General features: G+C 31.3%; 1 protein-coding gene across 1 annotated transcript in view; it reads left to right on the top strand.

The window, feature by feature from the left end:
* The window catches only part of LOC126881248 (short-chain dehydrogenase/reductase family 16C member 6), a 110,804-nt gene that overhangs the window by 60,529 nt on the left and 29,261 nt on the right, over positions 1-21,014 (top strand). The window contains exons 3-4 of the mRNA XM_050645399.1: positions 12,557-12,792; positions 14,659-14,820. Coding sequence (XP_050501356.1) covers positions 12,557-12,792; positions 14,659-14,820 — 398 coding nt within the window. The remainder of the gene's footprint in view (positions 1-12,556; positions 12,793-14,658; positions 14,821-21,014) is intronic.

The raw sequence follows: 21,014 nt of genomic DNA, 5'->3' as shown, positions 1-21,014 counted from the left end.
TATTTCAGGGTGTTATACAAACATATTCATATCACCACATTTTTCTTGAGTCATACCATGTCGAGTATGCTTAAAAAACACTAATCTAAAACCGTTTACAACTTTACAAATGTCATCAGACCATCTGGTTGGCGGACGACCTCTACTTCGATATGCTTCGTCTAGAAGAAGCATATCGATGTCTTGTAATTAGTTTCTTCAAAATAGCTGCAGAACGCTTTTATTTGGAAAAAACGAAAACTGGTACACTTATTTATCTTCCAGAGGTCAATTGTCAAATGTCAATTATCAATTGTCAATTTTTAGTACCGGTCATATGGGTCCGTTTGGGTACGGAAACGGATATATTATCGAATAACTTTTCTGTCTAACTTTTAAGCATCTCTGACACTGGATTATTGAATTCTGGGATAGTTTTGTACTAAAAGGTACTTTTGCTTTAACTCAGAAGAATACGCAATGCAGTGTTCTAGAAAAATCGATGTGAAAAATTTTTCGCTTTTTGGTTTTTTGAGTTTAAAAGAATTTAGAAAAATTCTATTTAGAAAAACGAAAACTGCTACGTTTATTTCTCTTCCAGAGATGAATCGATTTTATCAATTGTGAATTTCTAGTACTGGTCATAGGCCTCCGTCTATTTAAAAGTACGCCCACCAATAAAACGAGTGTGATTCATGTGCCTGAAACTTTTTTATCTTCGAGAGGCCCCACACCAAAGAAACATAAAACATGACACGTTTCATGAAAATAAAACACAGTTAAACAAATTGAAGTCCGCACACACAAGAAGCGAGTGTGATTCATGCACATAAAACATTTTTATCTTGGTGAAATCTGTTTCAGGAAAGAGATCGTGTTGTATTTTTCGGTTTCAGTTTCATTGTTTTGGACAGTTAATTACGTGCATAATATGAATTCCAACCAAGAATTTAATATTGCATTGGTTTCTGTTGTAAAGTAGAATGAAGAGTTGTACAATTATTATAACCTGGAAAGGTACTCGAATAGGTAATGATAAGAAAATATCAGTTTTCTTTAAACCAGGACCCACAATAAAACAATGTAGATGTTTGAATACTCAGTCTATAAAATTATTTAAATTTGGGAAGATGATTACTTAGTTCGTTTGCAACCAAATACGTACTATGATTATGATGTTGGGCAGTAATAAAAAGTTGCCGCAAGAGTAACAACCTCGTCATCATTACTTTCCATTGTTGGCTATACAAATTTTCATTTTGTTTCTTTGATTAGTATATAATATGAAACGGTTTCGTCCTTCACAATTCATTTTGTTTCATGTTTTACGTTTTATGTTTTACTTCACGTTTCTTTGATCTGCGGCCTCCCTTAGAAAGTAATAAAGGTTTGCCATGACAGCAACGACCTCGTCATAACTTTCCATTGTCGACTATACAAATTTTATTTTTGTTTCTTCGATTAGTATATCACATGAAATCAAATGTTTTTTCACAATTTATTTGTTTCTTATTTCAAGTTTCATGTTTCACGTCTCATCTTTCACGTTTTATGTTATTTTAATCTGCCTTAGGAAGCATTTTCAGATTAGTTGAATTGTGTTAAATTGCCGTAAAATTATTAAATTTATTAATTGCCTTTATTGCAATTATTAATTGCCTTAAAGTCAATTTGTTGTTATTAATTTATTTTGTTGCATAGCAATTTTATCCCGCCTTCTTACTTGTTCGAACACAAAATACACACGCATGTAACAGGCGCTGAGTTGCCGCACTCAACTCGTTTTCCTAATATTGTAGGATTGTAGATATTATCCTGATATTGTTTCCTATATTTGATAGCAAAATTTACTAACACTAACAACACCAGAATAACGATTTTTAAATACAGCATCTATCTACTTGCAACTTTTTGCATTGTGTTCAGGATAACATCAGGAAAAGGTGTATAATATAAAAATGGGTAGAAATTGCATTTTAGCGCATAACATGCATCCAAAAGTGCATAAACCTGTCAAAATCGGTGTATGAAGGGCAAAATTTTGTTATTTTTGAGGTTTATGGAGTTACGAATACGCAAGCAGAACCGACCTCTGAATCACCTAGTGCCCAGAGTTGCTGCTAAGGCACGCCATCTGGAGTTTCGTGGGATATCGGCAATAAATTAAAAAAAAAACAGAATATTCGATGGTTTTTGGGATGGCCGAACACGAATATGACATTACAACCGACCCTCGGAGCACCTGGTGCAAAGGGTGACTGATCTCGAATTTAAGAGAGTTTTTGGAGGTCGATTCTGATGGCGTATTCATGTTCAGCAACCACAAAACTCTTCGAGAAATCTACTTGCATCACTTTAGTGTCTGAAAGCCTCGAAATTTAAGAATACGGCGTGTATATCAGTCACCCCGGGCACTAGGTAAAGATCTGTTCTAATGTGACATTCTTGTTCAGAAACCCCAAAAACCACCTGAGTAATCTGTCTGTATCAATTTACTGCCGAAATTAATATATAAATATGGTATAGAAAATGCTTAGCAAATAAAAATGTACCATAAAATATCATTTTATTATAATACTAAAATACAGGGTGTCCCATTTAAGAAAACTCAAAAAATACTCATTCCGAGTTTCAAGTTTCAACCAACCCCGTATACTAAAATTAAACATGTTGGTATACTATTAATAACTGACAATAGTAGACTATATTAAAAATCGTTTAAACATAAATTAATAGAAGTTTGGATATCAAATCACTAACAATATGTATAGGGTGTGAATGTTCCTACAAAATAAAAAAAAAAACGTAATTATATTTTAAACTACCTCGTATAATATTTCAAAACACTATATTTTATTAAAGAGAACATCGAGTAGAATCCACAAATGTAAAAATATACAGGGTATTCCATTTAAAAAAACATAAATTTTTGTCACCCTGTGAAAACGGGTAGCCCTGTATATTAGAAAATACTGTTAAATTATAGTCCTATCTGTGGCACATGTTTTACCTAAATATCTTTTTTCGTATATCTTACGACAAACGAGTAATTGGACTAGCCCACACTAATGCCCCACCCTGTATACAAAATAACCATAAAACCATCCTGCCTCTTTGTATATAGACTTATATTAAGATTCTTGAAACATGTGCAAAATGGCATGACTTAGAAAATCGTTGACTTTTTCACGAATTTTCTTACAAATCTAGGACTCCTGCCGTCTTACAAGAACTGTTTAACCTTCCTGCCGAGTACCGAAAAGGTATTGATTGTATTTGAGTATTATAACTTTTTAAAGGCAGGACTTAGAAAATCACGGAATCAGGGTGCGAATTTTCCGCAGAATTTTCCAAGGGACAAGTATACTTAAACATTAGAAGACGTCATGCCAATATTTTTTTGATCATTTTGAAATAAATATGTTTAGTTTATTAAGTTGGAAGGACTTAGAAAATCATGAAAATTTCATTATTTTCATTACATATTTGTATATATGTATACTCCCTAAGTACTTTTGCGACCGTCCTGCCCAAAAAATTTTCTTCATAAAATCGATAGTATCCTGTCTATCTACGGATATGGCAGGACTTAGAAATTCATCGCAAAACCCTATTTTTATTTTTTGGGAAAATCTAATTTTTACAGGAAAATGTCACAGGAAATTTGTGGATGTTTCCACAGATTGTAATTACATCGTCTACCCTTCCAGTATTGCAAAAGGCAGGACTTAGAAAATCGTGGCTGAACTTCTGTATAATATCTCCCAGTCTAAGTGATGAGCGTGATAATAACCGGCAAAATAGCACAAAAGATGGAAAACGTATTAAGTTGTGAGATAAAAAGAAATGAAACTAGTCGAGCTGGGAAATTTAGCAATACTAACCTAAAAATTTACATTATATTGGTTGTTTCCCATCTTTAGACGCATCGGACGAGTTTGGCAACTGCCACTGTCACAGTGACAGTGTTAGTTGACAATACTCCTCTGATACGTATAAAGGTGGGAACAATCAATATAATGTAAATCTTTAAGTTAATATCGCTAAATTTCCCAGCTCGACTAGTTTCATTTCTTTTTATCTCACAACTTCATAAGTTTTCCATCTTTTGTGCTATTTTGCGGTTATTAGCACGCTCATCACTGTATATTGACTGCAGCCGATTTTGATGATATACATAGTTATTAACAAATAAAGATAAAAAAAAGGTAAATTTTCGCTTTTTTCGTCTATTACCAAAAAGTAAGGCATTCTAAACAAATCTGAGAGTAAGAAACTCACAAATCATATAAAAAACTTCAATATAGCGTTCGCTGAATATGTCTATCCTTATTGGTTGCTTAAAAAATTGCAAAAAAATAATAAATTTTAAGTTTTTATAAATATATTCATAACTTATGTAAAAATTAACTTAGAACCTTCTTATTACACGGAATGCTGAGACTTCTTGTGCTTAAATTATATTTTAAATTTCAAAGCAATTCGTCAAATAGTTTAAAAGTTATTTAATTTGTTTATCCCAAATTCATTTCTTTTGCAACACTATAAGTCAGAAAATTATGAGGTTGCAATAATACTTCGGACAGTTTATAAAAGAAGAAAATTTATACTATTAACTTAATTTAAAAAATGACAACAAGTAATTTTAAACAGTGTAAAATTATTTTTCAAAAACATGTCGATTTTTTGCTTACTTATAAACAAATAGAATAACTTTTTAACCGTTACCCGTAGAAAAATTATTTTTTCATATTTAGAAAGACCGAATTTTTATACACATTTAGAAAGAAAAGCAATTGTCCTAGGACAATTAGGGACGAAGTTAGCCCCCCCTTTTTTTATTCACATGTTTTTGCAAAATAATTTTGCAATATTTAGAATTATTTTTTGTCATTTTTTTTAAATTAAATTAATAGTATAAATTTCTTCTTTCATAAACTATCCAAAGTATTACTGTAACTCCATCATTTTCTGACTTACAGTGTTGCAAAAAAAAATTAATTTGGGATAAACAAATTAAATAACTTTTAAACTATTTGACCAACTGCTTTGAAATTTAGGGTATGATTTAAGCACCAGAAGTCTCAGTATTCCGTGTAATAAGAAGGTTCCAAGTTAATTTTGACATATGTTATGAATATTTATAAAAACTCAAAATTTATGATTTATTTTGCAATTTTCTAAGCAACCAATAACGATAGATATATTCAGCGAACGCCATATTGAAGTTTTTTATACGATTTATGAGTTTCTTAATCTCAAATTTGTTTAAAATGCTTAACTTTTTGGTAATCGACGAAAAAAGCGAAAATTTACCGTTTTTTGATCTTCATTTGTTTATAACTATGTATTTCATCAAAATTGGCTGCAGGAAACATATAAGTTATTATTATAGATGTCTATACTACTCAAAAAATGTGGATTTGGCCTGGAGGGGGTTGAGTCACCAACAGGATATTTTTTTCCTTATTTCTCTGAACTAAATATCTAATATAAAGATTCGCTGAATGTCAAGTTAACTGAGTAGTTAAATTTGCCTCTATCTCTTTCTCTTTTTCTCTCTTTCTCTCTCTTCTCTCTTTCTCTCTTCTCTTTCTCTCTTTCTCTCTTTCTCTATTTCTCTCTTTCTCTCTTACTCTCTTTCTCTCTTTCTCTCTTCCTCTTCTCTCTCTCTCTCTTCTCTCTTTCTCTTTTTCCCTCTTTGTCTCTTTCTCTCTTTCTCTGTTTCTCTCTTTTCCTCTTTCTCTCTTTCTCTTTTTCTCTCTCTCTTTCTCCCTCACTCTCTCTCTCTCTCTCTTTGTCACTTACAGAAATTGTTTACTGGCAGATGAAGGTATATCAAGGAAACTCTTTCAAGATCTAATAATTGTGTTCTAAGTCTAAAGAATTATCGAAACGAAGCTTTAACAAAAATGTGGAGATAAATCAGATGAAGTGGCATTGCTGAAAAGCCCTCCGTATTAACAGTTCTCTAGAAGTTTTAAAGTCGAAAATTATATTAATTTGGCATTTACATATTTTTTGATATGAGTAGGTGTATACCCTATATTTCAAAGATGAGCATAATTAATAACAGACCTAATAGTGAGTTATATAATGTGAATATTTATGTAACTTAATGATAATGCAATTGACACCTAATTATAAACAATCTTTTTCTTTATTCAGTGAAAGGACATTCTAAGAAATATTAAATAGTATATTAGTAGGACAAAATAAAATATTCAACACCGTTAGTTTAGCGCTCAATTAATTATTTTCTTAACATAATATTGGTAAAAACTGTTTGCCGCGGTCTAGGGGCCATAACCAGGTCACCGTGGTCTTTTCAATTCCGATGGGCCCATCCAAGTTTTAGTTAAGTATATACCTATATTTTTGGCTACTGACTACGAATTTCCAGGGTGAATTTCGATCAAAGTAGTCAAACAATTGGTAAAAACAATTTAAATGTGTATAAGACTCGAACTCGTAAACTAAAAGAGATAAAAAATTATTTTCATATAAAATTTCTTCCTTGAAAAAAAAAAAGAAGAACAAAGAAAATGGCCTTTACTAAATTTTAATCCAATAATTTGAACTCGAGATTTTGTAAAATAGTCGAGGCATTGAAGCACGAAAATAGGCTTTACTGTCGATTTTTGGCGCAGTAAGACGGATTTTAATGCAGTTTGGTGCGTTGGATTCGTGAGAATGTCAGGAAATTTTGTGAACTAATGTAATGAATAAGAAATCTGAAATTGCATTTGTGCATAAGAAAAATGCATTTCAAAAATGCATTTCGTTAAATAGTAGGAAAAATTGACTCAATTTTCTTACTCGGGGGGTTTTTGGGGTCGCTGAAAACGAATGTGAGGTCGGCGAGAGGGTGCAAACTACCTGGTGCCTGCAGCGGGTGTAATAAACGTCTTCCTCTGGAGTATTGTGGTATGTAATTCATCATATAATTGGCTTAAACTCATTACTCGGGGGGTTTTTGGGGTCGCTGAAAATGAATATGAGGTCGGCGAGAGTGTGCAAACTACCTGGTGCCTGCAGCGGGTGCAATAAAGGTCTTCCTCTGGAGTATTGTGGTAATTTATCATATAATTGGCTTAAACTCATTACTCGGGGGGTTTTTGGGGTCGCTGAAAATGAATATGAGGTCGGTGAAAGTGTGCAAACTACCTGGTGCCTGAAACAGGTGTAATAAACGTCTTTCTCTGTACTATTATGGTAACTTGTTAAATAATTGGCCCAAACTTGTTACTCGGGCGTCTTTGGGGTCATTCAAAATAAATATCGCAACGATTAAATTCTAATTTCATATCATTTAAAGCAGTTTGAATTAAGGCGTAAGTGGATGATGTGGTTTTGCCTTAAGAGAAAATTACTAGATACAGAATGTACTTAATGGCTATTGCCAAAAATAAAAAGATTTGTCATTGGAAAAATTCTTTCATCTGTTGATGCATTTACCCAGCATTTAAAAAGGGTATATTTACAAACACAAATTTGGCTGCATGGAGAAGACAGTAACATAAACCCAACCGATTGTGGATGGGAATTACAAAATAATGTATTAATTCCAGTTAGAATGACTCAGCCACCTGGTCCTCCAAACATTTTAAATTTAATATTCTGTAGTGGTAAGTCAGACTGCGGCAATTCATGCGGGTGCAGGAAGCATGGGTTAGTTTGTTATTTAGCCTGCAAAAATTGTGCAGGCTCTGACTGCACAAATATTGCATTGGACTCGAGAGAGGAAGGCAATAATGAAGAAGAAGATAATAATGATGAAGAAAATGAATTATAAAGATAAATTTACGATAAATTTTGTATAATGAACTTTTTTAACCATAAATATATTATAATAATAAAAATTCATGTTTATTTATAATAAAAATACCACCCTTTTCGATCACTATAGCTACATCGAAGAAAATAGATTACCCCAAAAACCCCCCGAGTAACGAGTTTAAACTAATTATATAATAAATTACCATAATACTCCAGAGGAAGACGTTTATTACACCCGCTGCATGCACCAGGTATTTTGGACACTCTCGCCGACTTCATATTCATTTTCAGCGACCCCAAAAACCCCCGTGTCAGAAAATTGAGTCAATTTTTCCTACTATTTACCGAAATGCATTTTTGAAATGCATTTTTCTTATGCACAAATGCAATTTGAGATTTCTCATTCATTAAATTATTTCACAAAATTTCCTGACATTCTCACGAATCCAACGCACCAATCCGCATTAAAATCCGTCTTACTGCAAAAAAATCGACACTTCAATCCTTCAATGCCTCGACTAAAATCAGTCCAAAATGGTTGAAAAATTAGTATTTTTCGATCGTAACTCGGCTTCTACGCATGCAAATAACAAAGTCTCATTTTAAAGCTTATTATATAGCCATTTAATTTTTTTTTTAAATTACTTTATCTTTATTTGTATGAAAGTTATAAACGTTTGACATTGTAATTTTCTTAAAAAAATTGTAAATCAATTTGTTTATAAAAGTTTTAAGCTAATTTGAGCAATAAACATTAAATTTATACTTGAATTAACAGTAATGATAGAAAAACTAAAACAAGAGGAACATTTTTAGCTTGTAAAAGGGTTCGTAGGTTTATTTTTGGACAAGATATCGATATTTTAATAGCACACTCTGAGGCGCAAGATCAGCTCACAACGAAAAGTTATGCACGCGAACCGCTAAATACAAAGGATATTCTTCAAGATATTCTTCTCCTTGATCCCCTTTTTCCAAATAAATTGCTCTGAAGACTGAGTTGCAATAAACCACATATCTTTTCATTTCTTACAGCATGGCCAGATATTCTAATTTATATTTTTTGGTTGTGTTAATAATAATAATTCCTTGCTTATTCTACGTAGGACCTTAATATTACATATATTTTGTAGCATTCATTTCCAGATCATCTTCTAAGTAACCTTCAAGTAATTTCTTTCCTACTTACGTTGCGTTCTCCTCATTCTCAGAACTGGTCGTCCGCAAATAAAAGCAGCTCTAAAGAACCAGCTCTAAATCTACTCTGCTCTTCTACATCTGTCATTTCTTGTATTAGTCACTTTCTTAAAATTCTTTACAGTCACATAGTCTACCAGTAGATTCCGACTTAATTCTTTATAATTTTCGTATTTTTGTGATCATCCTCTTTATATATCGAAGTTATATACGCTTTTTTTCCTTTCTTTCAAAATCCCTCTACTGTTTAAAGAGTAGATATGTATATCGCAAATCGCATAGTTGTTTTATTATCATTTCTGGTGAATTCTTTAGTACCTTATTTAGTACCCCTAGATACCTCTTGGGTTAGGTACTTTCTTATTTTCCATACCTTTTAATGCTTGTTTTATTTCATCTTGTATATAACGAACGATCCACAATTATTGGGATCAAAGCTAGCCGTGCAAAAAATTACGTATGTCTTGTTTTAATCTGAATTTATATCATTGGTTTATCAATTAATTTTGATTAACATTATAAAACATAAAAATTCAGTCAAAACCTTTACACAGAACTTTAATCAAAAATAAAAAGAATTAACAAAATTATTAGTAACAATAATAAATAAAATCAAACAAGATGCTATATATCCACCACATCTCTACATAACCTAACTTTTCTTGTTAAGTTGACGTACACTGCAAAGTTGACATAAACAGTAAAGTATATCTGAATTAAGAATAGACATGCACTGTATAGCAGCTATATCTGTCGTTCAGAGCCACCTATGGTGACAATAATTTTGGATCACACGTTATTAGTACTGCATCCGTTATGTATCTTTCATATATCTCTCATCGAGAAAATTTGTTCTATTCACAATAAAAACATCTTCGTGTTATTCCTTCCAGTCTAATAGTTTAATCGGGTCAATTGTTAAAATCTCTTTTTATCTGATTTTAAGGTAATAATTGTTTACCAATCTTATTTTTGTGCATATTTACTGCTTTTTTTGTTTCATAATAATTGTATTTGGCATAATTTACATATGTTTCTTCTTTTCATGTTTTTGTAATAAGATTTCCATTTTTTCTGTGATTATGATTTTACCTCACATGTCCATCAATACCGTTTTGGATTCCTTATACATATTTGTTTTCTCCTTTTACCCTAATATTTCCATAGTAGTAACCTGCAAATACTCGTTTAAGTTTTATACATTTTTCCTATGGAGTTCCTCGCTATAGCTTTCTACTTTCTTGCTTCCTAGTTTGTTTTCTATTCTCATAGAATATAGGTTGTTGATTCATACGTTGTTGATTATCTTGGAAACTATACAGAGAGAGTCTGTAATTTGGAATAAATTCAATATCTCAAATACTAATTGTTTTTTTGAAAAATGCTCAGACCCGTCGATTAATATTTCAAATTGTCCTTTTTGACATGCAATTATAATGTACACAGGGTGTCCCAATTTAGAGATATGACGTCATCGTTGATTTTCTTAAATGGCAACACTGTCATTTTGATAGCTATTTTGATAGGGTGTGTAAAGTTATACATAACTGCAAAATATCAAATTTTTATTCTCTACCATTTACAAGATAATAGAAAATAACAAAGTTATGTCTGTAATTTGGAATAAATTCAATAATTAAAATAATAATTGTTTTTTTGAAAAATGCTCAGACCCGTCGATTAGTATTTTAAACTGTCATTTTTGACATACAATAATAATGTATACAGGGTGTCCCAATTTAGAGATATGACGTCATCGTTGATTTTCTTAAATGGCAATACTGTCATTTTGATAGTTATTTTGATATGGTGTGTAAAGTTATACACAACTGCAAAATTTCAAATTTTGTTCCCTATCATTTACAAGAAAATAAAAAAGAACAAAGTTATGAAAAACAAGTAATCAAATAATAATTGAATTTAATTATTCCAATTAAGCAAATACTCATAATGTTGGCCCTCAATTATTGTCAAATTGTCAATGGGCAACGTTATGTATGAGCATTTGCTTATTTGAAATAATTAAATTCAATTATTATTTGATTACTTGTTTTTCATAACTTTGTTATTTTTTATTATATTGTAAATCATAGGGAACAAAAATTTGAAATTTTGCAGTTGTGTATAACTTTACACACCCTATCAAAATAACTATCAAAATGACAGTGTTGCCATTTAAGAAACTCAACGATGACGTCATATCTCTAAATTGGGACACCCTGTGTACATTATTATTGTAACCCAAAAATGACAATTTGAAATACTAATCGACGGGTCTGAGCATTTTTCAAAAAAACAATTATTATTTTAATTATTGAATTTATTTCAAATTACAGACATAACTTTGTTATTTTCTATTATCTTGTGAATGGTAGAGAATAAAAAATTTGAAATTTTGCAGTTGTGTATAACTTTACACACCCTATCAAAATAACTATCAAAATGACAGTGTTGCCATTTAAGAAACTCAACGATGACGTCATATCTCTAAATTGGGACACCCTGTGTACATTATTATTGTAACCCAAAAATGACAATTTGAAATACTAATCGACGGGTCTGAGCATTTTTTCAAAAAAACAATTAATATTTTAATTATTGAATTTATTTCAAATTACAGACATAACTTTGTTATTTTCTATTATCTTGTGAATGGTAAAGAATAAAAATTTGAAATTTTGCAGTTGTGTATAACTTTACACACCCTATCAAAATAACTATCAAAATGACAGTGTTGCCATTTAAGAAACTCAACGATGACGTCATATCTCTAAATTGGGACACCCTGTGTACATTATTATTGTAACCCAAAAATGACAATTTGAAATACTAATCGACGGGTCTGAGCATTTTTCAAAAAAACAATTATTATTTTAATTATTGAATTTATTTCAAATTACAGACATAACTTTGTTATTTTCTATTATCTTGTGAATGGTAGAGAATAAAAATTTGATATTTTGCAGTTGTGTATAACTTTACACACCCTATCAAAATAGCTATCAAAATGACAGTGTTGCCATTTAAGAAAATCAACGATGACGTCATATCTCTAAATTGGGACACCCTGTATACATTATTATTGTATGTCAAAAAGGACAGTTTGAAATACTAATCGACGGGTCTGAGCATTTTTCAAAAAAACAATTATTATTTTAATTATTGAATTTATTTCAAATTACAGACATAACTTTGTTATTTTCTATTATCTTGTGAATGGTAGAGAATAAAAATTTGATATTTTGCAGTTGTGTATAACTTTACACACCCTATCAAAATAGCTATCAAAATGACAGTGTTGCCATTTAAGAAAATCAACGATGACGTCATATCTCTAAATTGGGACACCCTGTATACATTATTATTGTATGTCAAAAAGGACAGTTTGAAATACTAATCGACGGGTCTGAGCATTTTTCAAAAAAACAATTAGTATTTGAGATATTGAATTTATTCCAAATTACAGACTCTCTCTGTATATAAAGGAAGGCAAAAGCAGGAACAAATTATACTAGCTTATACACGTATTTGATAATATTTTTAACTAGGTAACAATTAAAGTTTACAGAATTTAGTTAACAAAATTTTGTCTCTGTTTTAGCTTTGGATAAATTAAAAAATATCTGCAGACAGAAGAATCTTGATATCACTACGTACGTTGTGGACATTACACAAAGAGAACTAGTATACAAATATTCAAAAATAGTCAAAGAAGAATTTGGAGTAGTAGATATTTTAATTAACAATGCAGGGATTGTATGTGGTCAAACTTTATTAGAAATCCCGGACTATATGATTGAGAAAACTTTTAAAGTGAATATAATTTCACATTACTGGGTAAGTATTAAATTGAAGGTTATAGATGAAGAGCTTAGTTCCAAAATGTCTTAAATCCAAAATTTCGTTTTTTTAATTTTTTTTTAAATCTTTATAGATTTCTTCAGGTTTAGAATAAAGTTTTATGTACCAAAACGACTTATTTACCATTTAAAAGTGCATATGAAAATTGTAAAATTGTATAATTTGTATGTTAAATTTGAACGAAAATCTGTAATTTCTCAGTTTTACATTACATGGATTTAAGACACTTTGGAAATAAGCTCTTCAGATATAGAATATTTCACTAAAAATAAAAAATATAAGCAGCTTCCAATTTGGAAGCAGTAACGCCAGCCGAAGTAATTTGCCATATAATATATTCCCAAAGAGATATTTAATAATTTCTAGAATGCCACAATGAAATGCTTTCATTTAAGTGTCTTCGACGACACTTTTTTTTAAATAATTTTTAACGACCTTTTATTAGAGCCTATTTTTATATTTTTTGACAACGTTATTTTCCACAATTTTATAAGAGGTGTATTATTATGTACACTTCAGAGTCCACTTTTATCATCGGCATTTATATTATTTAACCATCCACATGGGCAACATCTTCCGTGTTGTTCCACTCTTTCTGCCATCTTTCCATTGATCTTTCCGTTCCTTCTTTTCCTATGGCTGTAGTCAAAAATGGCTGTAGTTAAAAGGCGATAGACAGCATATTTGGGGTACATACTTATAGACCTGCATCCCGCGTACCAAAAAAAGTTGATTAATAGCAAGCTGAAAATTTGTTAATAGCTTAACGGTGTCTAGTCGGACAAACTTTGATGTATGGGAACACTGGAACAGGGGAAGATTTAATTGTGGAACAGGTTAAAAAATTGAAAGCCAGACTACGAAAACGTTCCATGTATTTTGTTGAAGAGAACTTCTAATTGATTTGTTATAATTTAATTAAACTCTCATGTAAAAATCAGACTGGTATTTATCACCAACTGGGCATTTTAATGAGTCCAACGCGAAGAACATGTCAAATGCATGAGAGTTTAAGTCATTTTTGCATGAGCGTTTAATGAAACGGTAACAAATCAATTGGAAGTTCTGTCCGACAAAACACATGGGGTGTTTTCGTAATCTGACGTTCCAAATTTTTAAACTGTTCCACAATTAAAACTTCGCCTGTTCCAGTGTTCCCGTACATAAAAGTTTGTCCGACTAGACACCATTAAGCTATTAACAAATTTTCAGCTTGCTATTAATCAACTTTTTTTGGTACGCGGGATCGCGTTTCGGTTTTGACACTTACAATTAAAGTTTCTTAGTTTCAGTACACTTAAGTCTCAATTAAAAAATATTTTCAAATTTTCCCATTTTTTCCAATTTTTCCAATGGTCTGGAAAAAAACGGAAAAACCTGCTTTTTCCCAATTTTTCCCGTTTTTTTTCCGATATGTTAATTCTCTACGATGCACAAGAGGAGACATATGGGGCGATTCTTCTAAAAAGTTTTTGGTGAGTACTACCAACCACTCCAAGGCTCCGGAAGTATTTGCGATTCAAGCAGTGCATTCATGTACTCCAAAAGTTATAAAGGCATTGTTAATAGACCTGCCTTTTCGAAAATTGTGTTGTACTACTATATTGGATTTGTTATACTTTCTTTAATTTTTGATCCATCTGTATAAATCATTGTTAGATCTGCCTCTAAGTTGCATATTATAGATTTTAAAATTATATTAATATATTAAGTATGTAGTTAGGAAGTCTAAATAAGTAGTCAGTTTAATATATTTTCTTAAAATATTTATTTGTGGTACACGTTAAAAATAGGTTTGTCCTTTATTTTTTTAATCATGTCTCTCTTCTTATCATATTTTAGACTACCAAAGCATTCTTGCCTGATATGATTAAACAAAAGAATGGTCATATTGTAACGGTAGGCAGTTTAACAGGATTTCTTGGCACTTACAAATGTACCGATTACAGTGCCACCAAGTTTGCAACGATAGGATTCCACGAAAGCTTAATGACAGAGCTTAAAGTAAGTAATTATTATTATTATCATTAAAATGTCATTAATTTTTAATATTAACTAAGTAACCTAATGATTTTTTCCACTCATTATACAGTATGTCTCATTTAGATTGGAAACACCTTAAAATTAATACATTAAAGTTATTAATCCATTTCAACCAATGTTTAAATGTTATAAAATAAAATATATTACTTGGGATCTCATTTGAAAAAATGGAATTGAATTTTCAAGGCGTATTACTATAGTTTTTCGTAATTGAATAGAGGCAATTTTTATTAACGATATTAACTTATTCTCATTTCTTAAGACTTCAACTTAACTTTATCGACACACACTAATTATTGCGTCGTCTGCGTAACAGATTATTTTTTTTCTTTGTTGCCCCTTCTTTATCATCTTCCTTTGTTGAAATGTTTGATGATTTCATCCATAATTAAATTAAAGAGCATTGGGCTCAATGAGTTTTATTTTGCTGCTCATGTCTACCAATATTGTGTACATTCTGTAAATTGTCCATCTATTCTCACTTTCATTTTGTTGTTTTGGCAGATGTTTTTAATAGTACTTATTTATGATATTTAACTTCTCTATACAGCACTTCTATTATACAGCATATGAATTACATCTTTGAGTCTTAGGGCCGGTACTTTATGTCCCGGTTAAACCTCGGTTAGCTAACCGGGGTTTAATCGGGACAGAAAAGTACCCCATAGGGCCTCTTGCGTTGTAATAAAAGCAATTATAATTATTATTATAATTATTTATGAATATAATAATAAGTATAATTGCGTTTATGTCTATGTTTTGCATATATTTATGTCCCGATTAAACCTCGGTTAACTAACCGGCTGTTAACGGAGACATAAAGTACCGGCCCTTAATCTGTCAAATGTTTTCTTCAAGTTAATCACACACAGAAATGCTGGTCTAATATACTCTACTCTAGTGATTTCTCAGTAATATACTTTATGACAAATATTGCATCTACTATACACCATCTTCCAGTACGAAAACCCTACTAAACTTATCTACTAAGTTTATCTACTAAACTTATCCTCCGATTCATTAGTTCTTATATTATTTTAGTTGTAAGTTTTAGGGTAGTATTTAACAAGTTTATTACGCCAGTCAATGGGAGCAAGAATAGGATATTACTTCCGAATTCTACCCTATGCAAATGTGCGCTTTTATCTTGGGGGTGGTTCCCACCCCTTCTCGGGGGCGGAAAAATTTTTTGGTTAAAATAACCACGGAAGTGGCTAGAGAACCTAATTCTAAGCAAAAACTGTTTTATATATTTTTTAACTTAATACTTCTTGAGTTATTCGCGGTTGAAAATTGGCCATTTTCATTGAAATGTAACACCTTTTCGAGCGGGTTTTTGCGTATACCTTAAAAATATACATCTAACTAAAAAAACTATATAAAACAATTTTGTAGCTTATAAAAAAAACAAAGAGATTTGTTCCTTCATAAATCTTCTAGTTATAATACAAAAAGAGATATGGCAGGTGAAAAGAGTTTGTTTTTTTGCTGCATGCTCAAATCGGTTCATTCAACTGGAAATAACAGAGAAACGGTCGATTTTAGGTGTATAATACCTTTTATATTGATTGAAAATACCTTTAAAATGAGCAATATTAAATGTCGATTACGTTCAAACTAAGTGAAATATGCTACAAAAAAATTGATGACTAATGTATTTTAAGAAAAAATGAGAAGTATATTTAACTCCTTATCCACCATAATTTAGATGCATCGTTTTTCTTCTACAATACCTTTAATTATAGTGTTATTTCTATGTTCAAAAAGTTGGACGGGTTTAAAATGAATGGTTTTTGTAAAAAAATAAGATCAAATTAAAACAAAAACAAAATTTTTGCCTAAAAAAGCCAACATTTTTGTTCGGTATCCTTTTTCGTATCTCTTTTTATTTTCGAGTTACATGGAGAAAAAGAAAGATTGTTAGGAAAATTTAAAAATGCGCTCTGTAATTTGATCTTATTTTTTCAAAAACCATTAATTTTAAACCCGCCCAACTTTTTAAACATAGAAACAACACTTTAATAAAAAGTATTGTAGAAGGAAAACGATGCATTTAAATTCTGATGGATGAGGGGTTAAATATACTTCTCCTTTTTTTTCAACGTACATTAGTCATCAATTTTGTTTGCAGGATCTCGCTTAGTTTGAACGTAATCGACATTTAGTATTGCTCATTTTAAAGGTATTTTCAAACACTACAAAAGATAGTGGTAGCATTATACACCTAAACTCGACCGTTTCTCTGTTATTTCAAGTTGAATACACCAATTTGAGCATGCACCAAAAAACAAACTCTTCTCACCTACCATATCTCTTTGTGTATTACAACTAGAAGATTTAAGAAGGAACCAATCTCTTTGTTTTGTTATAAGCTATAAAAATATTTTTTATAGTTTTTTTCGTTAGATGCATAGTTTTTAAGGTATTCGCAAAAAACCGTCCGAAAAGGTGTCATTTTTCAATGAAAATGGCCAATTTTCAACTATGAATAACTCAAAAAGTATTGAGTTTTCAAAAAAAATTATAGAACAGTTTTTGCTTATAATTAGGTTCTCTAGCCACTTCCGTGGTTATTTTAACCAAAAAATTTCCACCCCCGAGAAGGGGTGGGAACCACCCCCCAAGATAAAAGCACATATCGGTATAGGGTAGACTCTGTTTCTAGAGCTATTTCCTACCTACTTTGAAAATATCAAGTAAATCGATGTAGTAGGATGGAATTCGGAGCCAAATACCCTCATTGACTGTCCTATATAAGTACCTCTACAGTTTTATCTCTGTTTTTATCACCTTTTTTGAATAGTAGTGTTTTATAGTTTTGTTAATTAATGTTTTAACTGTCATTGCTTCTCTACAATATTTCAAAAATTCGTTTGGTGTTTCGTCTTTACCTTCAGCTTTTCTGTTATTCAGCTTTTCGAAATGACTGTGTATTTATATTAACTTTATTACTTGTGGGAGTTTCTGATGTTTTCTGTTCTAGCGTCATTTATTCTTCCTCTGCTTTTTAGATAGTCAATCCATGTATCATTTTCTATGTGTTTTGGTTCCGTAAACATGGCCTACTTTGCCCAGTGGGTTCAACTTTGCCCACTGTAAGGGTTATAATATTTGTAAAAAAAAATACTTGGCAACATAGCAAAGTACCACAGACGTTTACGCGCGCACTAAGAAACATGCAGAAATCAAGACAGTGTGATCTAACCTGTGTGACTGAAGTGTAACGCTTGTAGTAAGGTAAGAAATTTGAACACGTGTTTGTAGTTTTTTTAGGGTAAAAGCTAAGCACTGCTGGGTCTACACCAGTAGGAATATTAACTAAATATTTGTTTATACGTCTTATTTAGTATTGTTTTAACTGAATTTGCGATGAAACGTTTATCAGGGATTACATGTTTCTTCTTTATAAAATAAAATCCAAGTGGGCAATGTTGTCCTGTCATTTGTCTTTAATTTTTAATTTTTTATTTTTTATATAAAATGTTTTAGAGGCATTTAAAAGGAAACGGAAGTGTGCTTTTGAGTTTAACGTCACAAAGTATAAATTTTTACGTAAAACAGCCTGTCAGTATTTAACTAATTGTGTTTTTTTTTTCGTTCAAGGATCAATCAAAATGCCTAGAAAAAGCAGAAAAAAATTGGGAGCAAGGCAGTATGTAAACTACTGTAAAGCCATGCTTGAACGAGCTGTGGAAGCAGTGAGAGGAGGTTTAAGTTCCCGTTAGGCAGAAGAACGTTTTAAGGTGCCACGCCGAACCATTCTGAATAAAATTAAACGAACGCATGTTTCCTCCATTGGCCATCCCCTTGCACTCACTAAAATAGAAGAACGTCATTTAGTGGATGTTGTTATAGCAAGTGCAGAATATGGCGCTCTTTTAACAAGCCTAGAGATTACAATGCTTGTCAAACAATATTTAGAGGCCAGAGGAACTCGAGTTGTTTATTTCTCTAACAACAATCTTCCTAGTTGTGACTGGGTCAAGGCTTTTTTGTCACGACATAAGCACATTTTAACTCAAAGGCACTGCCAAAACGTTAAACGTTCCAGGGCAGCCAACACTGAAGAAATCATAGAGGGATATTTTAATAATTTAAAAATAACACTTGAAAACATCGAACCTCAAAATATCCTAAATTATGACGAGACAAATCTGTCAGATGACCCTGGTACCCAAAAATGTGTATTTCGACGAGGGACAAAATACCCGGAAAGATACATGAATGCCACTAAAAGCGCAGTGTCTCTAATGTTCGCAGCTACCGCAACAGGAGAATGTCTACCACTGTATGTCGTTTATAAAGCTGAAAGATTATATGATAGATGGATAACGGGTGGTCCCCCTCGTACTTTGTTTAATGGAACAAAATCTTGATGGTTTGATGCATCAACTTTCCAAGACTGGTTTTTTAAAGTTGTTTTACCTTGGTCAAAACGGGATAATAGCACAAAGGTTTTGATTGGGGACAACTTGTCCTCACATTTGAATATTGAGAAAATAAGGGCTTGTCAAAGGGCAAATATAAGGTGTGTATTTTTGCCACCTTATTCTACGGGGCTTACACAACCACTTGATGTTGGATTTTTCCGGCCTTTCAAAAGAGTCTGGAAAAAGATCCTTACTGATTTAAAAACTAGATAACCTAACTTAAATTCAGTTGAATATTTCTTCAAATTGCTAACAAAACTAATAGACGCGATTGAACCAAATTTTCAAAAAAATCTTCAAAGTTCATTTCGTGCAACTGGAATTTGTCCCTTTTACCCACATGAAGTGCTAAAAAAGATGCCAAATGAGAGATTTGCCAAAAGAGTAAGTTCTGAAATTGATAAAGCATTATTAAATTTTTTACAACAGAAAAAGAAAGGGGATACCATTAAAAAACGAAAGAAAAAGTTGCTTAATACTGAACCCGGTCAATCAGTTCAATTTGAAGAAATTGGTCAGAATCAGGAGGGAAGTGGAAACGAGAATTTAGAAGAAAAAATAGAGATGGAGACGAGTGACAACGAAAATTTAGCAGAAGAAATGGAAATGACTAACAGTGACGATGATATTGGTGGGGAGGCCCATGAATTACATGAAGAAGAGCAGGATGAAATGGTTGAAAATATCGAGTCTGATGAAAATATCGAAGTAGATGGAAATAATTTAAAAATTGGTACTTTTGTGGTGGTCCAATTTCTTACAAAAAAAAAACCGTTAAACATTTCAACGGAATTATAGTAGAAATTAACGACGACAATACATACTACACCGTAAAATTTTTAAGAAAAAATATAAATGGTTTTTTTTTATCCAAACATATTAGACATATCGGACGTCAATTTTGAAGACATTATAAAAATATTAAAGGAACTTTCCAAAAGTAGAAGAGGATATTTTTCTTTTAAAGAAAATTTAAGTTGTTTTCAGTTATAATTTTTTGTGTTTTTTTTTTAATGAAAGTGTAATTTTTTTTATATTTTTATAATAAAAGTGTAATAATTTTTTTTCCAATTGTTTAATAAAAGTTTCTCCGAAATTGAAGAAAACTCTGAAAAATAGAGCTTTTTTGTTCTAGTTTTTATTAAAAAATTAAATTAAAAACGTATATTGTGGGGATAGTAGACAAATTAAAACGTATGCCATGGGCAAAGTAGTTCTATTACGTTTTAATTTTGCCCTACAGTGAATTTAAAATGGGTGGGCAATGTTGAACTTTTCCGGGCCAACTTTGCCCACCTTGTATTTATTTTTTTTTCTCGGCTGTGTTACAGATTTTTATAAAAAATGATAAGAACATTCTCGGTTAATATTTCGAGAGTTCTCAAAATAATTTTTGTATTTATTTATATGTGCTAAGAAAAGAAATATTTAAATAAAACTGAAATTTGCTGGGCAAAGTAGGCCATGTGTACGGTTCCATTAGTTCCTTTACCTTCGTTCTTTGACCTCGTTATAAAGCACCATTATTTCCTTTTGCAAACGCTAAGATTCACATTCCATTTCTTTCGAAAAACGTACCCAGTGATCATTTTTTATTTTTCTTACAGGTGCCTGTCTTTTGTTTCTTATTGTCTTGTAATTATCGTAAGCCTCTTGTGTATTGGTTGACATGTATTTTAGTTAATCTTTTTTTTTGTTTTCATTTTTCCTAAATTACTTAAAATA

This window comes from Diabrotica virgifera, chromosome 3 (genome assembly GCF_917563875.1).
Source record: "Diabrotica virgifera virgifera chromosome 3, PGI_DIABVI_V3a".
Taxonomy (NCBI): domain Eukaryota; kingdom Metazoa; phylum Arthropoda; class Insecta; order Coleoptera; family Chrysomelidae; genus Diabrotica; species Diabrotica virgifera.
The sequence above is the reverse complement of the archived record's forward strand: the minus strand, read 5'-3'. Positions and strand labels throughout refer to the sequence as shown.